The sequence below is a fragment of the Hordeum vulgare genome, chromosome 6H (genome assembly GCF_904849725.1).
Source record: "Hordeum vulgare subsp. vulgare chromosome 6H, MorexV3_pseudomolecules_assembly, whole genome shotgun sequence".
Lineage (NCBI taxonomy): Eukaryota > Viridiplantae > Streptophyta > Magnoliopsida > Poales > Poaceae > Hordeum > Hordeum vulgare.
The window spans coordinates 11,073,271-11,092,730 of NC_058523.1; the positions used below are offsets into that span (position 1 = coordinate 11,073,271).

General features: G+C 46.6%; 2 protein-coding genes across 2 annotated transcripts; one reads left to right on the forward strand and one right to left on the reverse strand.

The window, feature by feature from the left end:
* The first annotated feature begins 11,891 nt into the window (after positions 1 to 11,891).
* On the forward strand, positions 11,892 to 16,232 carry LOC123401004 (P-loop NTPase domain-containing protein LPA1-like). The gene is made up of 7 exons (XM_045094721.1): positions 11,892 to 12,153; positions 12,785 to 13,047; positions 13,220 to 13,301; positions 13,482 to 13,904; positions 14,083 to 14,823; positions 15,066 to 15,185; positions 15,712 to 16,232. The coding sequence occupies exons 1-7, from the start codon at positions 12,016 to 12,018 to the stop codon at positions 16,036 to 16,038; spliced, it is 2,094 nt and encodes a 697-aa protein (XP_044950656.1). The 5' UTR covers positions 11,892 to 12,015; the 3' UTR covers positions 16,039 to 16,232.
* LOC123401006 lies at positions 16,216 to 17,353 on the reverse strand. Its single transcript, XM_045094722.1, has one exon. It carries the CDS (start codon positions 16,949 to 16,951, stop codon positions 16,391 to 16,393), a length of 561 nt encoding a protein of 186 aa, XP_044950657.1. The 5' UTR covers positions 16,952 to 17,353; the 3' UTR covers positions 16,216 to 16,390.
* Positions 17,354 to 19,460: the final 2,107 nt, after the last annotated feature.

The following is a 19,460-nucleotide window of genomic DNA, read 5'->3' on the forward strand; positions in this document are numbered from 1 at the left end:
CTATAAATTCCAAACTCCAAAGATAAAAATAGGGGAGAAGTTTTTCATCGCATTCTACGAGACAAAGCTAGTGCCACCTCATGTTCTTCACCGGAGGTATGATCTGAAGTCCATTTGGGGCTCTAAAGAGGGGATTTGTCACCATCATCATCACCAACCCTTCCCCATGAACATCATCATGATGCTCACCATTGCGAGTGAGTAATTACTTTCTAGGCTTGCTGGATGGTGATAGGATTGGATGAGATTTACCATTTGATCAAGTTAATTTGATAGGGCTTGATCCCTAGTATCCACTATGTTACGAGATTGATGTTGCTATGGCTTTGCTATGTTTAATGCTTGTCACTATGGTTCGAGTGCCATAATTTCAGATCTGGACCTATTATGTTTCTATGAATATAAGAGTGTTTTAGATCTTATCTTGCAAGTTGTATGCACCTATTACGTGGCATGATCTGCATACCCCACGACGACAATAATTGAGATTCTTTTTCGTGATTGTCGTAGTTTGAGGAGTTTATGTATTCACTATGTGTTAATTCTTTATTCCGGTTCTCTACTAAAAGGATGCATTAATATCCCTGAGTTTCCTTATGGACCGTCGTTAGTCGGTAGATGTACGGGCGGCGGGCGTTTGTTACCGCCCGCCACTGCTCACTACAGTGGGCTGCAATGAAATCATTGCCACGACAACATAGATTGGTTCCACGGAAGCGTTAGCTCATGCATATAGCATTCACTTCCTAGTAAACTAGACAATTCCTCGCGCTTTGCTGCGGAAATTGTTGGCAATATATTTAGATGATACTTGCTTATGTGGAACATGAATATTACAATTAACAGTATCAGCATGAAAATACAAATACATGAGATTTATTATACTTAATTAGTTTATTGTTGCAAAAGTTTTGGAACAAGTAGCATAATGTGAGTTTATAATTCTTTGGAGTTGTCCACGCGGGTGTCTTCTTCATTGGAGAAAAATTGGACATGCATAATGTGGATGACTCTCCCCGCCCATTGCTACGGTAACTTTGTTGAAAAATGCATAAGTAGTTGCTAAATCTAATGGAAAGAAAGTATAAACTTATAAATTAATAAAATAAAGTGTCTAAAAATAGAATAAAACTTATGAAACTATTAAAATTTTCATTTCTAATAAAATATGAAGACTGACTAACATGAATATATGAGGTGGCAGTGTTACATGCACATACTAATGCAAAAATAATTATAATTTATAGGTTAAATTTATGACTCGCTTAGTTGGCAAATTTTACATGGCTTAGAGGGAGAGAAGACTTAAATGTGTTGCTTAATGGGACGTTGAGGTGGACACTTTGCATGTTAAGAACGCTTATGTGGAATATTTTGCATGGCTTAGTGGAAGAGAAGATTGTAAATGCATTGCTTAGTGGGATGGTGAGTGGGCACTTTGCATGTTGAGAGACTTGGAACCAACTTCTTAAGGATGTAAGATGAGATCGCATAAAAAATTAAGCTAATTATTGTTAGAGTTATATATGTATATATATATATTGGCCATTGGCCCTTAGGGAATACAGGTTGCATATTTCTAACATGGTATTAGAGCATAGGTATTTTTGTGCTCCTCCCAATCCAATTTCTCGCACAACCGCCTATGGCGTTGTCTCCTCTTTCCCTCGTTGAAGGCTGTTCCAGCGGAAGGTCGCTCGTCGGTGTAGTATCCTCCTGGGTTGCTACAACTGTTGCTCCCAAGTCCAGATTGAGGCCGCTTGCCCGTCGGATCTTCTCTGCCACTTCCGATCGGATCAGATCGCCCTGCCCCACAGTCTTTCGCTCGCTAGATCACCCCGCCCCGCAGTCTTCTGCTCGCCCGCATCGCACTGCCCCGTGGGCCGCCTTCTCCTCTGGATTGAAGCCGGAGGCCGCCGCCCGGACTGTTGATCTTCCCCGTGGGCTACCTCCTCCTATGTATTGCAGCCGGAGGCCGCCTCCCCTCACTAGAGCTCGCTGCCATCTGTCGGACTCCCCAGTCAGCCGTCGCTGGACCTACTGCATCTCGTCTGCCGCCCTTCTCCGTCGTCCTTGGTTGGATTTAGCTGTTGTTGTGCTGTTGCTCGCGTGATCTCCGTGCGGTTGTGGTCGAGAGCCTCTCCTACTCACGTGTGAGCAGTAGTACTGCATGCCTCATAAATAAGGAAAAAGGATTTTTTTTTGTCGGGTACACATGTCCCTCTCTGCCCGGTGACTCCTGACGGTGTTTTCTTCACTACTCATGTCTCACATATTGGTCGTTTCTCGATGATTGATACTCGTTCGTATGTAACATCGTCCCCTTCATTGTCTTCCGCATGTTGTGCCGGTAGCTCTTCTGCTGCTACTCCTGCGAGCTCCATATATGATGATTGTCGCTCTACACCGACTCCTCTTACGACTTTCATCGATGAATGTCGCTCTTCCCCCATACCTCTCGCGACTTTCATCGGTTGTACTGGTGCATATGACTCCATTTATTGCGCTTCGCCCACGCGTCTTCCCTTGGCGCTTGGTGCTTGTCTGCACACGGCCTTGTCTTCTCCACCGGCCTCTCCAGACAATGCTGGTCATGCTACACCACACATTTAGCGGCTTCCATAGGTGGTGGTGGCCGCTTCTCTCTTGGTGCCACTACGTCGCCAGCTCCAGTTGTGTACTTCACCGAGGAGGGGATTGTGTGACTTCGCCCCCTGCTGATTGCCTCCGACTCTCTATTGGCGGGTGCATCTACATCGACATCTTCAGTTGTGCCCCTGATTGAGTAGGACATTGTGCGATTTTGATGCCTGCTAGCTCCATATTCGGGTTCTTCATCGACACGTTCTGTTGGTTCTGCTACGAGCTCTTCTAGCATTGTGAGACCACCTTCTACAGAAGGAGGTACATCTTCATGGATTCTTGATACTGGAGCATCTTTTCATATGACTCATGATTCATCTAACATGTCATCTACTCGACCTCTCGAGTCTCTTGTTCATCTTCTTATTGTTGATGGTACCTCTCTCCCGGTTACTGGCCGAGGCACTCTTAGCAGTTCATCTTTTCATTTTCCCGATGTTTCCCGTGTTCCTCGTCTTACCATGCAGCTCATTTCTGGTGGTCATGTTATTGACTCTCGTTCCCTCCTTGGTGCTGGCCCTCGGTGTCGTGACTCTGAGGGTCTCTGGGAGCTTGGGTGGCTTCACCTTCCATCCGCTACCACCGCCGCTAGTCTCTCCACCTCTATTGCCTTGTCTACAATCCCTTTTCAGTAGTGGCATCATCGCCTGGGTCATTTATGTGGATTTTGTCTCTCATCCTTAGTTCGACGTAGTCTTCTTGGATCCATCTCCGGCGGTGTGCCTTTAGACTATCATGGTTGCCGACTTGGTAAACAGGTTTAGTTAAATTATCCTTATAGCGAGACTGTGTCTCAGCGTCCTTTTGACCTTGTTCACTCTGATGTTTGGGGTCCATCTCCATTTTCCTTAAAGGGAGGCCATCGCTACTATAGTATCTTTATAGATGATTTCTCTCGACACATGTGGATTGATACGTCCATTTTGCATCATGAATTATTATTGTTGTTTGTGTTATTCTTGTCCATTATTCCCTATTATCATACAATTCTTATGCCCTTTTTCTCTGAATATGCAAAGTACACCACTAAGAGGGAAATATCTGGAAACTGGAATTCTGGATCGAGAAACCGAGAAAAAGGCAGAAAAATCAACTTGCTCCAAATGACCTGTAATTTCACGGAGATTTTTTTGGAATATTTAAGAATTATTGGGACAGAATTATACCAGATGGGGCCATGTGCTGTCCACAAGGCAACAGGGTGTGACCACCCCTTGGTCGCGCGCTGATGCCTTGTGGCCCCCCGCTGGCCCTCTGACGTCCATCTTCTCCTATATGGTGTGTTTTGACCTAGAAAAGTCATAAGCAACCTTTCGGGATGAAGCGCCGCCGTCTCGAAGCGGAAACCTAGGAAGAGGCCCTTTTGCTCTCCGACAAAGAGATTTTGTCGAGGAATCATCCCTCAAGGAGGGGGAAATCGAAGCCATCGTCATCACCAACGCTTCCTCCTTCGTGGGAGGACCAATCTTCATCAACATCTTCACCAACACCATCTCATCTCCAACCCTAGTTCATCTCTTTTATTCAATCTTTGTCTCAAAACCTTAGATTGGTACATGTGGGTTACTACTTGTGTTGATTACATCTTGTACTTGATGCCTGTTGGATTACTTGGTCGAAGATATTATGTTCAGATCCTTAATTATCATTATTACACCTCTGATATTGAACATGTTGATGAGGTGTAAGTAGTAATTATTGTTCCTGGGGACATGGGAGAAGTCCGGTTATAAGTGATCATATAAAGTTGGTATTCGTTCGATATTTTGATGATATGTATGTTGTTACTTCTCTTAGTGGTTTCATATGAACGTCGGCTACATGACACTTCACCATGTTATGGGCCTAAGGGAAGTCATTATGGAGTAACAAGTAGATGATGGGTTGCGAGAGTGATAGAAGCTTAAACCCCAGTTTATGCGTTGCTTCATGAGGGACTGATTTGGATCCACATGTTTAATGCTATGGTTAGATTTATCTTAATTCTTCTTTCGTAGTTGTGTATGCTTGAGAGAGATGGTAATCATAAGTTGGTTGTTTGTTCAAGTAATAGCAGCACCTTAGCATCGGTCCACCCACATATCAAATTATCAAATTAGCAAACGCGGATCAACTCAATATGATAAACATGACTAGACAGAAATTCCCATGTGTCCTCGAGAGTGCTTGCTTTATATGTGAGTACTTTCAGGACTGTCCTTTGCTACAAAAAGGATTGGTCTACCTTGATGCACCTTTTCTACTATTGTTACTTGTCACTTGTTACGAATTATCTTGCTACAATACAATCTATCACTGTTACTTACAACATTTGCAGAGAATACGTTGCTAAAAATTGCTTGTCATTTCCTTCTCCTTCTCGTTGGGTTCGTCACTTTTACTTATATAAAGGACTACGATTGATCCCCTATACTTGTGGTTCATCATGGATCTTTTTTATGTCTTCTCGTAGTGAGGTCTTATCTATCTATAAGTGTTTTTCTGTCATGGTTCACACAGAGTTCTCTACGCCTATTCATAAATTCCGTGCTGACTCTGCTGGAGAGTATATCTCCAAGATGTTGCGTGGATTTCTCGTTGAGCAGGGTACTCTTGCTCAGTTCTCTTGTCCTGGTGCTCATGCTCAGAATGGCGTGGTTGAGCGCAAGCATCGTCACCTTCTTGAGATGGCTCGTGTGATCATGATCGTTGCCTCTCTTCCGCCTCACTTTTGGGCTGAGGCTGACTCGACTTCCATGTATCTCATCAACCTTTAGATGTCCACTGCTTTGCAGGATGGCGTTCCTTTTGCGCATCTCTTTGATCCTTCTCCCGATTATTCGGCACTTCGTTTGTTTGGTTGTGCTTCCCATGTTCTTCTTGCCCCTCATGAACGCACAAAACTATTCGCTCAGTCAGTCGAGTGTGTCTTCTTAGGTTATAGCAATGAGCATAAGGGCTATCATTGTTGTGATCCTGCCAGTCGTCGGATGCGTATTTCTGGAAATGTGACTTTTGATGAGTCTCGTCCCTTCTACCCGTGTCCATCTTCCTCGACCTTTGAAGTGGATGATATATATATCCTCTCTTTTCCTGACACACCAGTAACTACCGTTGAGCCCTTTCCCATCCGTCCTACTGCCCTTGCTTCTCCACCTGTTATAGATTCGACGTTGTCATCTCCCATGGTTTCCTACCCTCACTTGTCACAATATTCTGCACCTGCATCCCCCGTGTCGTCTTCGTCACCTTCGCCTACTCCGGAGATCCCTCCTCCTATTCTTCCTTCTTTTCCTTAGTATTATACTCGTCGTCCACGTGTTATGGATGTGTCTACTCATGTGCCATCTTCCTCGTCTCAGCCTAGTTATGGCTTGCATCCTCGTCCACTTTCGCCCGTTGATTGCCTTGGTTTTCCAAGCGTTGGTTCTGTGGTTTTTTAGCCAACATCTTATCGCTAACCTATTGTTCATCCCAAATGGAAGTTTGCGATGGCCGAGGAGCTTGCAGCTCTTGAGCACACTAGCACGTGGGATCTTGTTTCTCTTCCTCCTGGTGTTCGTCCCATCACTTGTAAGTGGGTCTACAAGGTTAAGACTCGCTCTAATGGTTCTCTTGAGCGTTAAAAATCTCGTCTTGTGGCTCATGGCTTTCAGCAGGAGCATGGTCGTGATTAAGATGTGACTTTTGCTCATGTGGCCCATATGATCATTGTTCGCACACTTCTTGTCATGGCCTCCATTCGTCACGGGTATGTGTCTCAACTTGATGCTAATAATGCCTTTCTTAATGGTGAGCTACGTGAGGAGGTTTACATGCAGCCACCACCTGGATATTTTGTTCATGATGGCATGGTATGCCGCATTCATCGCTCTCTCTATGGCCTTAAGCAAGCCCCTCACGCCTGGTTTGAATGTTTTGCCTCCCAGGGTGTCATGAGGACACGGGGCCATCCAGGGCAGGACTCCGGGGGAGGATGAATGTCGGTGGTACGATGGAAGAGTCACAGGTCAGGCAGGTTCCGTTGGAGCAACATTGGTCCACCCGAATGGGATCACGAGGTCAGTGCTCCATGGTGTGGTAAAGTGTGCAACCTCTGCAGAGTGTCAAATCTATTCGAATAGCCGCGTCCACGGTATTGGACAGCCCGTCCAGACCTCAGTAGGTGGTCAACCATATCAGTGATAATAATGATGGAAGAACTCGTCTCGTGCAGACATCGGAAGATGTCAGGTACTCCCTCCGTTCCTAAATATAAGTCTTTTTAGAGGTTTCACTAAAGGACTACATACGGATGTATATAGACATACTTTAGAGTATAGATTCACTCATTTTGCTCCGTATGTAGTCTCTTAGTGAAATCTCTTAAAAGACTTATATTTAGGAACGGAGGGAGTATATGACATGTTAGCCATGGGATGGCTATGAGATGAGTGGTCGGATGACCACATGAGTTGGATTGGATTTGGATCAGATTCAGATTGGATCGTGAGGACATTTGGAGTATAAATCATTTACTTAATAAGCTTTACCTTATAGTATTTAGTTTAGTAGTTATCTTGCTAGATAACCCTATTATGATATTTAATCCTGCTAGATAGGTAAGTTATACCATGATAATTAATATTGTTCTAATAACAAGTGCATGCTTGAATGCCATAAATTGCATTGCTTAGTGTATATGTTAGTTTGCTTTGCTTGCGAGTACATTCGAAAGTACTCAGCGGCTTTTAACATGGCCAGGTTCACATAAGGATCCGTCGTCCGTCGTCGAGGAGCCAGAGCGTTCGCGGGCTAGGAGCGTAACCGAGTCAGATCCCTGTGGATTGGAGCCGCACCAAGACCATGCTGGCTTAGATAGAGCTTTTCCGCTGCCACCACCCTTGTAATATACCATGTAAGACTATTATATCCATTAAAATAAATGCATGTGTTCATGATACTTGTTGTAAACGTGCATGCCAGAGTGATTTCCTGGGCTGGTATGCGCGGCGACCGTCTGGCTACAGTGGTAATCAGGCGGAGCGCCACATCTTCCCATGCACGCACAAGAATCCTAGTAAGTTCACGCAAACATTCTTCGTCACGTGCATCACGTCGATTGCAGAGCGGACCTCTAGGTCTTTCCAATAGGGTAGGTTCCAAAATATAGATTTCTTCTTCCACATGGGTGTGCGTCCCTTGGCGTCATTCGGAACAGACTATCCGTCAGGACCCTTTTCAAAGATTACTTGTAAATCATTGACCATATCAAGTATGTGATCACTAGTACGGAGGGCGAGCTTCTTCTGGTGATCTGCCTCGCCTTTGAAATTCTTGACTTTCTTTCGACATTGATGGTTGGTCGAAAGAAATAGACGATGACCCAGGTACACATTCTTCTTGCATTTGTCCAAATATATACTTGCGGTGTCATCTAAACAATGCGTGCATGCATGGTATCCCTTGTTTGTCTGTCCTAAAAGGTTACTGAGAGTAGGCCAATCATCGATGGTTACAAACAGCAACACATGTAGGTCAAATTCCTGTTGTTTGTGCTCATCCCACACACGTACACCTTTTCCATTCCACAGTTGTAAAATTTCTTCAACTAATGGCCTTAGGTACACATCAATGTCGTTGCCGGGTTGTGTAGGGTCTTGGATGAGCACTCGCATCATAATGAACTTCCGCTTCATGCACAACCAAGGAGGAAGGTTATAGATACATAGAGTCACGGGTCGGGTGTTATGATTGTTGTTGTGCTCCCCAAACGAATTAATGCCATCTGCACTTAAACCAAACCATACGTTCCTTGCATCACGTGTAAAGTCCCCCCACCTTCTCTCGATTGCGGGTGCTCTCAACTTCCCTCTTTCTTATGGTCTTCCTTGTGCCATCGCATCAACTTGGCATGTTCTTTGTTTCTAAACAAACAATTCAACTGTGGTATTATAGGAGCATACCACATCACCTTTGCAGGAACCCTCTTCCTGGGGCACTCGCCCTCACCATCATGAGGGTCATCTCGTCTGGTCTTATACCGCAATGCACCGCATACTGGGTATGTGTTCAAATCCTCATACTCACCATTTCAGAGGATGCAGTCATTAGGGCATGCATGTATCTTTTGCACCTCCAATCCTAGAGGGCAGAGAACCTTCTTTGCTTCGTATGTACTCTCAGGCAATTCATTATCCTTTGGAAGCTTTTTCTTCATTATTTTCAGTAGTTTCCCAAATCCTTGTCAGATAAACCATTCTCTGCCTTTCATTGCAGCAATTCCAGTGTGGTACCAAGCTTTGTGTTGCCATCTTCGCAATTTGGGTACAGCGCTTTTTTGTGATCCTCTAACATGCGCTCGAACTTCAACTTCTCCCTTTCACTTTCGCATTATTTCTGTGCATCAACAATGACCCGATGAATATCATCATCGGGCACATCGTCTGGTGCCTCTTGATCTTCGACTTCCCTCATTGCAGGATCACCATATTCAGGGAACATAGGATCCGAATAGTTGTCATCATCCTCTTCTTCTTCATTAACTTCCATCATAACCCCTCTTTCTCCGTGCTTGCTCCAAACATAATAATGGGGCATAAAACCCTTCTCAAGCAGGTGGACGTGAAAGGTTTCGGGGAAGAGTGATCCTTCTTATTCTCACAGTTAACACATGGACAGTACATAAAACCATTCTGCTTGGTTGCCTCGGCCACACCGAGAAAATTACGCAGGCCCGTAATGTACTCTGAAGTGCGTCGGTCACCATACATCCATTGGCGGTTCATATGTATTATGAAATTAAGCATATCAAAAACTATTACAAAACATCATAAATAGAGAAATGACCAAATTAATACAAGTTCATCATCACTTAAAACCAAAGTACAGTAGTGATCAAATGTTATTACTGTAAAAATAAATACATAAAGTTCATATATAGTTCTCATAAAAGAACATACAACTATGTAACAACAAATGTGATCAACATCGCAACTAAGGTAACAATTGACCCAACAGCATAATGATACCAAGCCTCTTTATCAATGGCATATTTTCTAATATTCCTAATCTTCAAGCGCATTGCATCCATCTTCAAACGCATTGTATCCATCTTCAACCACATTGTATCCATCTTGATCTTGTGATGATCGACGACATCGGCAATATGCAACTCCAATTCCATATTCCTCTCCTCAACTATTTTCAATTTTTTCTTCAAGTAATTGTTTTCTTTTTCAATTAAATTTAACCTCTCAACAAGAGGGTCGGTTGGAATTTCCGATTCACATACCTCCTAGATAAAAACATCCATGTCACGTTGGTCGGCATAATTGTCATAAACACTAATTAAATGAAACAAATAGTTATAAAAGAAAATATACCACGTCTGAATCATAGGCCGGACAAGGCCGACGTGGCCGGATACCAAAATCATCGCACTATATAATAAAACACAATAATAAAAGTAAGAAATTTATACAAGTATCTATCTAAATCATACAAGTAAGAATTTTGTTTTCTTTTAGAAAGAAGATAAGAACAAGAGGCTCATCACGGTGGTGTCGGCGACGAGATCGACGCGGGCGATCGACGACGGTGATGACGGGGACGGGACGGCACCCTACACAAGTGCAGACTCTAAGAAGTTAATATGAGCTCAAATTGTGCATCTAAATCAAAAGAACTCCCACATACACTCGTACACTAAAATCCACAAACCACTCTACTTCTAGAGCATTTGAAATGAGCTAAACTGAGAGATGAAAGGATGAAGTAGCTAACCTTTTAGAACACTTGTATAGTTGATGCACCGCCAAACCTAGACAAATCTTGAGGAAAATGGAGCTTGGAGGCCGATCTTGGAGAGGAGAAAGCTTAAGTGTGGCTCGGACATTTCATCGAACACCTCATGTGCATGCATAGAATGGTGAACAAAGCAGGGCATGCACACCTTCCACATGGCAAAAACAGAGAGGATGGGCAGAGGCGAGGATATATATAGGCATCTCTTTAGTCTCGGTTGGTGGCCAGAACCGGGACAGAAGACAGACCTTTAGTCCCGGTTCCACCCACCAACCGGGACTAAAGGTTATGCGCCAGGAGCGAGGACCACTGGTCCTGGTTCGTGTCTGGAACCGGGACCAAAGGGGTCAGACGAACCGGGACCCTGGCCCGACCGGCGCCCTGGCCTCACGAACCGGGACTGATGCACCCATTGGTCCCGGTTCGTAACAGAACCGGGATTAAAGCTCCTATCTCACCTGGATCAAAGCCCTGTTTTTTGTTAGTGTTATATCAACTGATTGTATATATAGGAATAGGAGCCCACCTAGGGGACGAGGCGCCGGCCTAGTAGCCGCTGGAGGGGCCGAGACGCCGGTGTAGGGGGCGGTGGAGGGCGTCGGGACGCCGATGGAAGGGCGGAAGTGCCAGGGTTGGGGTTGGGGTGCGATCGTGCACGGTGGTGGGGCATGGGTTGTGGTGATGGATACGATTTTTTGAGTCGAGGTACCGGGGTGGTGGTGATAAACTGATTTTTTTAGGATTGTGTGGGAAAAAATTCGCTAAATTCCAACGCAGAAAGCTTGAAAAAAAATATTGACAACGACGGGCCTTTGACTCAATCCTCGACGGTAAATACTTTGCGGCGGTGGATGAAACATAGTGCCGGCCACACAAAATACGTAGCAGTGACGGGTATATTTAGCGCCCACCACGGCTAAATATTTACCGTGGCGGCACTGACGATAGGTTGTTAGTGTACCTTTAGACCATTGAAAGTACCCAAATTATCAAAAAATTGGCAAAGTTTAGCATTGCAAGTATTTCTAGTATAAAGTGGAGTCACTTATTTACGGCGGGTATTGACAGTATACCAAATAGGAGTACTACTACTCCCATTTCATTATAAACTACATACGGATGTATATAGACATATTTTAGAGTATAGATTCATTCATTTTGCTCCATATGTAGCCCCCTAGTGAAATCTTTAAAAGGTCTTATATTTTGAAACGGAGAAAATAGAATATAAATAAATAATAAAAGGCTAAAAAAACCAACAACAAAAAAAGGTTAGAAAGGAACAAGACGACAGGATGACCGGACAGGGGCGAGAGGGAGCGAAGGAGGCCGAGAGTGTGGGCGTGGCGTGGCGGGGCGGGGGGACAGGTGTATGCCACGGGCGGCCGCGGCGTGTCCCCGGCGCGCGACATCTGCCGCCGCACCGCCCTCCGCCCCCCGCCACCTCCTGCCGCATCCCCGCGCCGCGACGATGCCCGCCCGGGCTCAAACCCCCCTCCCCCTCCACCACCAGCGCTCCTCCTCGACTCGCCGCCCTCTCCATCCATACACAGCTTCTTCTCTCCTCCGCTCGCCGCCTGCCCAAACAAGTCCGGGCAGGGGACGGACATGGCCGCCGCCAAGCAGCAGCCGCCGCTCTACATTGCCGTCGCCGACGGCCGCCAGGGGAGCGGCTTCCGCTACACGCGCCCCGTCCTGCAGAGCGCGCTCCAGCTCATGGGCTGCAAGCCACGCCACGCCTTCAAGGTCCCGCCTTCCCCTCCCCCAATCTGTCTGCCAATTCAGTTTTTCTGTACTTAATAGGTGTATGGTTTCATGGTCCAGTTTACATATTTTTTTTTCACTGGGTTCAGTCTGAATCTTTAGATTAGACTCAGCACACTACTGTCTCTATCGCTGTCACCATGATTCAGTTCACGAATGTCCACCATGCCCTGCATGCAACATTAATTCTTACATCTGTATCAAGCTGGTTATTTTTTGTTCCCCGGTATAATACTACCCGCCTTGTCTGAAATAAATCACAATTCTTACACTCTCTGTTTGCTTCTAACACATCCTACAGCCCACTTTTGTAAAATCTGTTCTCCTGAGTGCAGTCCCCCAATTTAGTGGTACTACTGAATGATTACTAATGATACTAGATAGAGAGATAGGTTGGACTCCACATCGCAATCGTAGTATCTCTGTCCATGTCATCACGGTTTTGTTCAGAAAAATAGTGGTAGTATCTGCCTTGTCTAAGGATTCCAATTTTGGCACACTATTTGTTTGCTTATACATCATATAAACAGTCACTGTTGCCATCCTAGATGCAATCAGGAGTAAAAACCGACTACAACGTCTCACCCAGCCACTTGTTTGTTCATGACACCAGATCAGCAAGAGAGTGTTCGACGTGACCAGGAGCGACTTTGTAGACCCGTCGAAACTGGACGGATCCACCACACAGCAAGACAGCATCAAAGTCGCCGAGCTCCTCGACGCGGAGAACATGACTAACATACCGTTCGAGCTGTACAAGACCCAGACCACTGCTGTTGTTTCCAGGGAAGAGTTCCTGGATGTCGTGTGCGACGCCCTCACCTTGTACAAGTACGTCGGGCCCAATCAGAGAGCCGACCTGCTCCTTGCCTGCAGGTAACTGCGCCGCACCATTTCGCCAAACCTTGTCTATTTCCCAAGATCATATCATAGAAGATATGCAACTGAACTCTGTCACCAGTCTTCGAGAAGTTGAATGGCTCCTGTGAAATGTTCTGATAGGAGTTCCTTTCATCAATGACCTTTCCTTTTTTGTGTTCTACATCAGGATAAAGGAGAGGAAAGAATCGGTGACAGTACTCTTGTGTGGCACGAGTGGATGCGGCAAGTCCACTCTATCATCCTTGTTGGTAAGTGTTTATCTTCTATAGTAGTTAGGGAAACCCTTTTTTGGTGGATAAAAGTCGGTGAACACCTCGTGCTCGCACTTACTATACAGTATTATACATCCATGGAGAACCGTGTTGCTTGCTACAAGTGAATCGGCTGATAATTCTGGAATTCCTTAATCCTGATTTTTTTTCTTCCAGGGTAACAGGTTGGGTATCACAACCGTGGTTTCTACCGATTCTATACGGCACATGATGAGGAGTTTCGTAGAAGAGAGAGAAAACCCTCTGCTCTACGCGTCAACCTACCACGCAGGAGATTATCTAGACCCTGTTGCGGTTGCCCAAGCTAAGGCGAAAAGCAAGGCAAATAAACTCGCTGCTATTTCTCATTCAAATGCCGATGCAGACAAAGATGATGGCACTTCAGATGACAAGTGTAACGGCACATCCTCAGACCTGCCCCCTAGAACCGAAGCTCCCAGCAAAAAGAAGATGGCCATAGAAGGGTACAAAGCGCAGAGCGAGATGATCATTGGCAGCCTTGACAGATTAATTACGACCTGGGAGGAGCGGAAGGAATCTTTAATCGTAGAAGGGGTTCATTTAAGCCTGAATTTTGTGGTATGTATGGTCAAGAACCATATGCTATTCTCCTCACACATACACACACAAAACAAAATCATGTTGTTTACCAGTGTTATTTATGTTTCCTTAGTAATTGCATTCTCGTCTTTCTTATAGAGTAACTATGCAGTGAAATCATTATGATTTCTCTTAATGATTGTCTGATATATAATAGATGGGCCTGATGAAGAAACATCCCTCCGTGATACCGTTTATGGTATACATTACCAACGAGGAGAAGCACATGGAACGGTTTGCAGTCCGTGCAAAGTACATGACGCTTGATCCAGCAAAGAACAGGTACGTCAAATACATCCAGAACATCAGAGCAATCCAGGAATACCTCTGCAACCGGGCCGACAAGCATCGTGTGCCGAAGATCAACAACACCAACGTGGACCGAAGCGTGGCTGCCATACACGCCACGGTTTTCAGCTGCCTTCGCCGGCGGGAGGCGGGGGAGCAGTTTTATGACCCACATACAAACACTGCAGGTATGGTGGATGAAGAGTACAGGAACCAGTGCGCCGCAAACTCGTTGAGTTCCAAGGGAATGTTTCAGCTGATTCAGAGGAAGGGGTCTTCTAGGAATCTGATGGCTCTGCTTAACACCGATGGTTCCGTTGCTAAGGCGTGGCCTGTTGATGCCGGCGACAGCGGTGGAAACGTAAATGACGGCACGGGCAGTGACAAGTCGGTTGGAAGTCCTATGTATGGCCCGCTGCAAATTGGGAAGGCAGAGCCTGTCAATCTTCAGTTTGGCTATTTTGGGATTAGCGCGTGGCCAAGTGATACCGGATGCACCAGTCATGCTGGGAGCGCCGATGACTCCAAGGCTGATGGCACGGATACAGGGAGTAGGTATTTATCCTCGTGTTGCAGCACACCAAAGATGTCAGATGATAATTCCAAAGAGGTTTGCATCTTAACTAAGCCTTTATGTTATTACGTATATTTCACAATTGGTTATATGCATAGAAATTGAGTTATACTATGATAAGAATTTAATGTTTTTCACGGCTCACAAGTCATGACAGTTCTGTGCATAGATATATTCTGGAAGCTTCAGATTTCTTATATGCGGCATTTCTATCCTAGTATTAGTTGATGTAAAATGCTAATACTGTACTTGGCCTGGCACTGCTTCATCTCATACAGATACAGCTTGGGGATGAGTATTCAGTGTTCGACAGCGAGGAAGAAGCAGAGGAAATCGATGCTGGTGATGCAGAGACTGATGACGATGAACTAACTGACGAAGAAAAGGATATTCAGGAGGTAGTGTGAAATTATTCTTCATCTTTCCCCCTCCTTTTCTCTGCACAGTAATGTCATGACAATAATGTCTGGCATGAAGAATTAACTTAACTTGCTTCTGGGAAAACCTTACAAAAGCTGCTGCTACAATAATAAGAAACTACTCCCTTCGTTCCTAAATATAAGTCTTTTTAGATGTTTCACTAGGGGGCTACATACGGATGTATATAGACATATTTTAGAGTGTAGATTCACTCATTTGCTCCGTATGTAGTCTCCTAGTGAAACCTCTAACAAGACTTATATTTAGGAACGGAGGGAGTACAAATGAGGTAAATTTTATAGTTGTTTGTGCTAGTGGTACAAAAATTTGAAGCCAGTCAGCCTCATTCTTTAATGTAGATGAAAAAATGAGTATGTTGGGCTGCAGTTTTATCACGGTGCTGCATTCTACCAAGAGAGACACCGTTTAAGTCAAATAGGAAAGTTCAGTGCACTTAAAACTGATTGTCCATTCTTTTGTCATTGATGAATAAACACGGAGCAGATGGAGGAAGCAGGGTCAGTGGACGAGCAGTCGACCAAGTCGGACGAGGAGTACGACGACCTGGCCATGAGAGAAAACGGCTACTGTTCCAATGATGAGCGGCTGACCACCCTGGTGAAGCAGCCCCTCGCCCTGGGCGCAGGAGGCGGCGATGACGATAACGCCATGAAGAAGGCTGACAACAACCTGAACCAGTTCCTGGAGATGGGAAACGACGGCGGCGCAGAGATGCCATGCGCCCACCCTCTGGCAATGAACGGCGGGAACCGGGGCTGCGACGCCAAGGCGAGGCGACGATGGGCACTCGACCTGGAAGGGCTGTTGTAGTGTAGCAGCCCACTGCCATCATCCTCACCTGAGCTTGAGTTAAGCTAGATAGATAGATAGATAGATAGATAGATAGCTATCTAGCTGTGTTGTTGTTCTTCTTCTTGTTGTGGTATGAGATGGTTGCAAGTAGCACCCCCATCATATGTTGTTGTTGTATTAGTTTCTGAGATGAAGTAGATCAGGATAGACCATGGATGGATCTATATATAATTATATATATATATATACATACATGATACATGAGTAGCAGCAGGATGTAGATGAGGATTGATTCATGGCAGAAGAAGAACAGTGGGATGCAGCAAATTATATATTACTGAAGAAGAGAACAGAGGCAGATCTGGCTAGGCTAACTGGTGGTGGTGGTGGTGGTGGCGCGGACGGGGACGGCGCCGGCGCCGTCGCAGGCGGTGCAGGAGCGGGTGGAGGAGCAGCGGTTGCAGTAGGTCCACTTGGTGGGGAGGCCGGCGGTGTAGCGGGTGGCCATGTTCTTGGCGGCCCGCCGCGCCCGGCCGGCCGCCTCCTCGCCGACCTCCTTGAACACGAACCCCTCCCCCTTGCACCGCGGGCAGAGGCCGCTCCCGCCGCACGCCGAGCACTCCTCCGTCGCCGCCGCCTGGTTCTCGCCTTGCTCCCTACTGGGCGCCAGCTGGTCGGTCTTTCGGTCGCCACGCAGGAGGACGGCGGCGGCGGCGACCCCCGCCGCCGCCACCCCGGCCGCCACCAGCGCCGTCTCCGGCAGCGCCCGCGGGCGGCCAAGGCGGCGCGCGCTCGGAGAAACGGCTCGCCGGGCGACGGTGGCGGTGGCGGTGTGGAGGAGGAGGAGGCTGCTGCGTGTGGAGGAGGTGGAGGCAGGCCATGGAGGCAGCGAGCAAGACGGGGAGGCTGCCGCTGCCATGCTCATGGCCATCAGCGACCTCTGCCTCTACGCTTCGTCTCAGAAATGTTTCAGGAACATTATCCCTTCCCTTCCCATTCCGCAGCTGGGCCGGTCCTATTTGGCGGGGTTTTCTTGTTTTTTTAGTGGGCCGCTGGTGGACTCCTTTCCGGTTTTCGGAACGTTCAAGGGACGTTTGTTCTTACAATCAGCAAACATTTTTTTGAATGGACAAACCTTTTTAAAAATTTGGGTGCAATTTCTCAAATGCATGGATGTCTTTCTGTTTTGAAGAATGTTTTCAGAACTCATGGGCGTTTTTTGAATCTATGACATATTTTAAAATCTGGGGGCAGTTTTTAAAGTTCGCGAGAATGTTATGTTTTGTAAACATTTTATAAAGATTCGCAGACATTGTGTGAATTCACATTTTCGAAAACAAATGGAACTTTTTTGAAATCCTGAATCATTTTGAAGAAGAACAAAGAAAAAAAAGGTGAAAGAAAAAAACAGTAAGTACAAAATGAATAGAACATAGAGGGACCGGCCCGCCCCGTGCATGGACCGTCCCGAAAGGGCACGCGGGGGGTGGGGTGCGTGTTTTGGGTCCTCCCATGGGAGGTCCCCTTCACAAGGCAACTAGGCCAAATACATCAGCAAGCAAAGCACGTAAACATAGACAATCACGACAGAGCCTATACAAAATATGAAGTTAGCACCTGTGATGGAGTTGCCTCGCAAGAAAAAAAAAGATGGGGTCAACTTCTTTCACCGTAACACCCTCACGAAGGGATACACGCCATTGTACCATTGTCACCTTGTCTGACCAAAGACCGCCAACCAATCAGGTTGTAACATGGACGACGCGCTCAGCAAGGTAACAACACAAGTTCATCGTTTCCAGCCCAACAACAACGACAAAAAGGCCAGAGCAGAGGGTTCTCAGCCCAAACATAAAGGGTGTGTTTGGTAGCATGTATATAAGGTGCATAAGGGTAGAAGTTTCCTCTTCAACCCACTTTTGGGTGTTTGGCAGAGTGTATGGGCTCTCCTCAGCATAGCCCAGCTGATGCAAAAAAGGCCCTCGGCTATGCTGAGGAGAGCTCGCCCATACAGGCGAGCTGGGCTCAGCTATGCTGGTTTCGACCCACGCAAAATCTCTCCCTGGCCCACTTTGGATCGAACGACCTCTCCTTCCGCACCGTTTCCTCGCTCGGCCTTCCCTCCCTGACCTAGCAGCCACCCCCTCGCAGCCCTCCTCTCTCTCGTGAACCCATGGCGGCTGCCGCCTGATCTGCATCCCTGCGCAAGCCCTTCCTCCGTGTACGTCGACGTCGCCTCCCCGGTCTACCTCGTCATCGCCCTGGTCTACCTCGCCGCCCATCCCTGCTCTACCTCGCCGCCATGGTCTACCTCGCCGCCCATCCCTGCTCTACCTCGCCGCCCATCCCTGCTCTACCTCGCCGCCCTGGTCTACCTCGCCGCCCATCCCTGCTCTACCTCGCCGCCCTGGTCTACCTCACCGTGTCAGCATAGTATGTGGTTGCACCACCGTGTCCCCATGATAGGATCCAACACGGGGGGCGGAGGAGGTGTCTCCGATGAGGGCACACGGAGTCAACGGCGTCTGTTGCTCGCTCCCTTCGCCTAGGGCGCGGCAGGGCTGGATCAGCCCGAATCCATCGCCATGGATCGAGGCACACTTGGGAGTGGGTTGGAGTCAGGTGGGGGGAGAAACCTGATGGGCAGCACAGGGTTTCTAGGCTGCCGACGGGAGGTGAGGGGGCGTGGCTGGTGAAGGTTGGGCGACGCCATGGGTGGAGGAGGTGCGAGCAGAGGGGATCGGGGGGGAGGTGGATATAGGTGAGGGGTCGGGACAGAGTGGGGAGGACGAAGTCATCCAAAAAATATATTCATGTCTCGTTTGATGACGCCTATCAAACACACTCTTGGCATAGCATATCTCGTTTGATGCAGCCTACCAAACACAGCCTCAGCTCAGCATGCGTCAATACATACACTGTTACCAAACAACTACACTAAACAACCACAGTTGTATATACTAAGCATGTCTAGACTCAACATGTCTCAAATGAAAACAACTAGCATAAGATGAAAACCGCTTCCAAACACACCCAAAGTGGTCCTCCCATCACCGCATCTCTGCTTCAAACTTTATCCTACAGCTGGGTGGACAATCGGAGCGATGTTTGGCAACCGGGCTCACTAGTATATGAATGTTCTCTACTTCCTTTTTATGAGCGCAGGATGTACCTACAAAAAGCTCTACCATATCGTATGTTTTGCAATAAAATCCCTGATATTCTAGTTATTTAACCTGTGCCATTTTTCAGGGGTGTTTTGCATCCTCCCAGCGCCTACAGCGTTAAATAGAAGGTCTCTTCACAAGGCAGCTGCGCCAAATACATCAACAAACAGAGTACATAACATGGTAGCCTCAAAAAAGAAAACATAACATGGCAGAGCCTTTACAAGGTATCAAATTAACACCTACGATGGAGTCAATCAGGTTGTGGATGAC

What these genes read in the sequence shown, in the direction of transcription:
- LOC123401004 (XM_045094721.1), top strand. Translation starts at nt 12,016, where the DNA reads ATGGCCGCCGCCAAGCAGCAGCCGCCGCTCTACATTGCCGTCGCCGAC. An exon ending in GACCTGCTCCTTGCCTGCAG is followed by an intron (nt 13,048 to 13,219) that starts GTAACTGCGCCG and finishes GTTCTACATCAG; the next exon opens with GATAAAGGAGAGGAAAGAAT. An exon ending in CCACTCTATCATCCTTGTTG is followed by an intron (nt 13,302 to 13,481) that starts GTAAGTGTTTAT and finishes TTTTTCTTCCAG; the next exon opens with GGTAACAGGTTGGGTATCAC.
- LOC123401006 (XM_045094722.1), bottom strand. Translation starts at nt 16,951, where the DNA reads ATGGCCATGAGCATGGCAGCGGCAGCCTCCCCGTCTTGCTCGCTGCCT.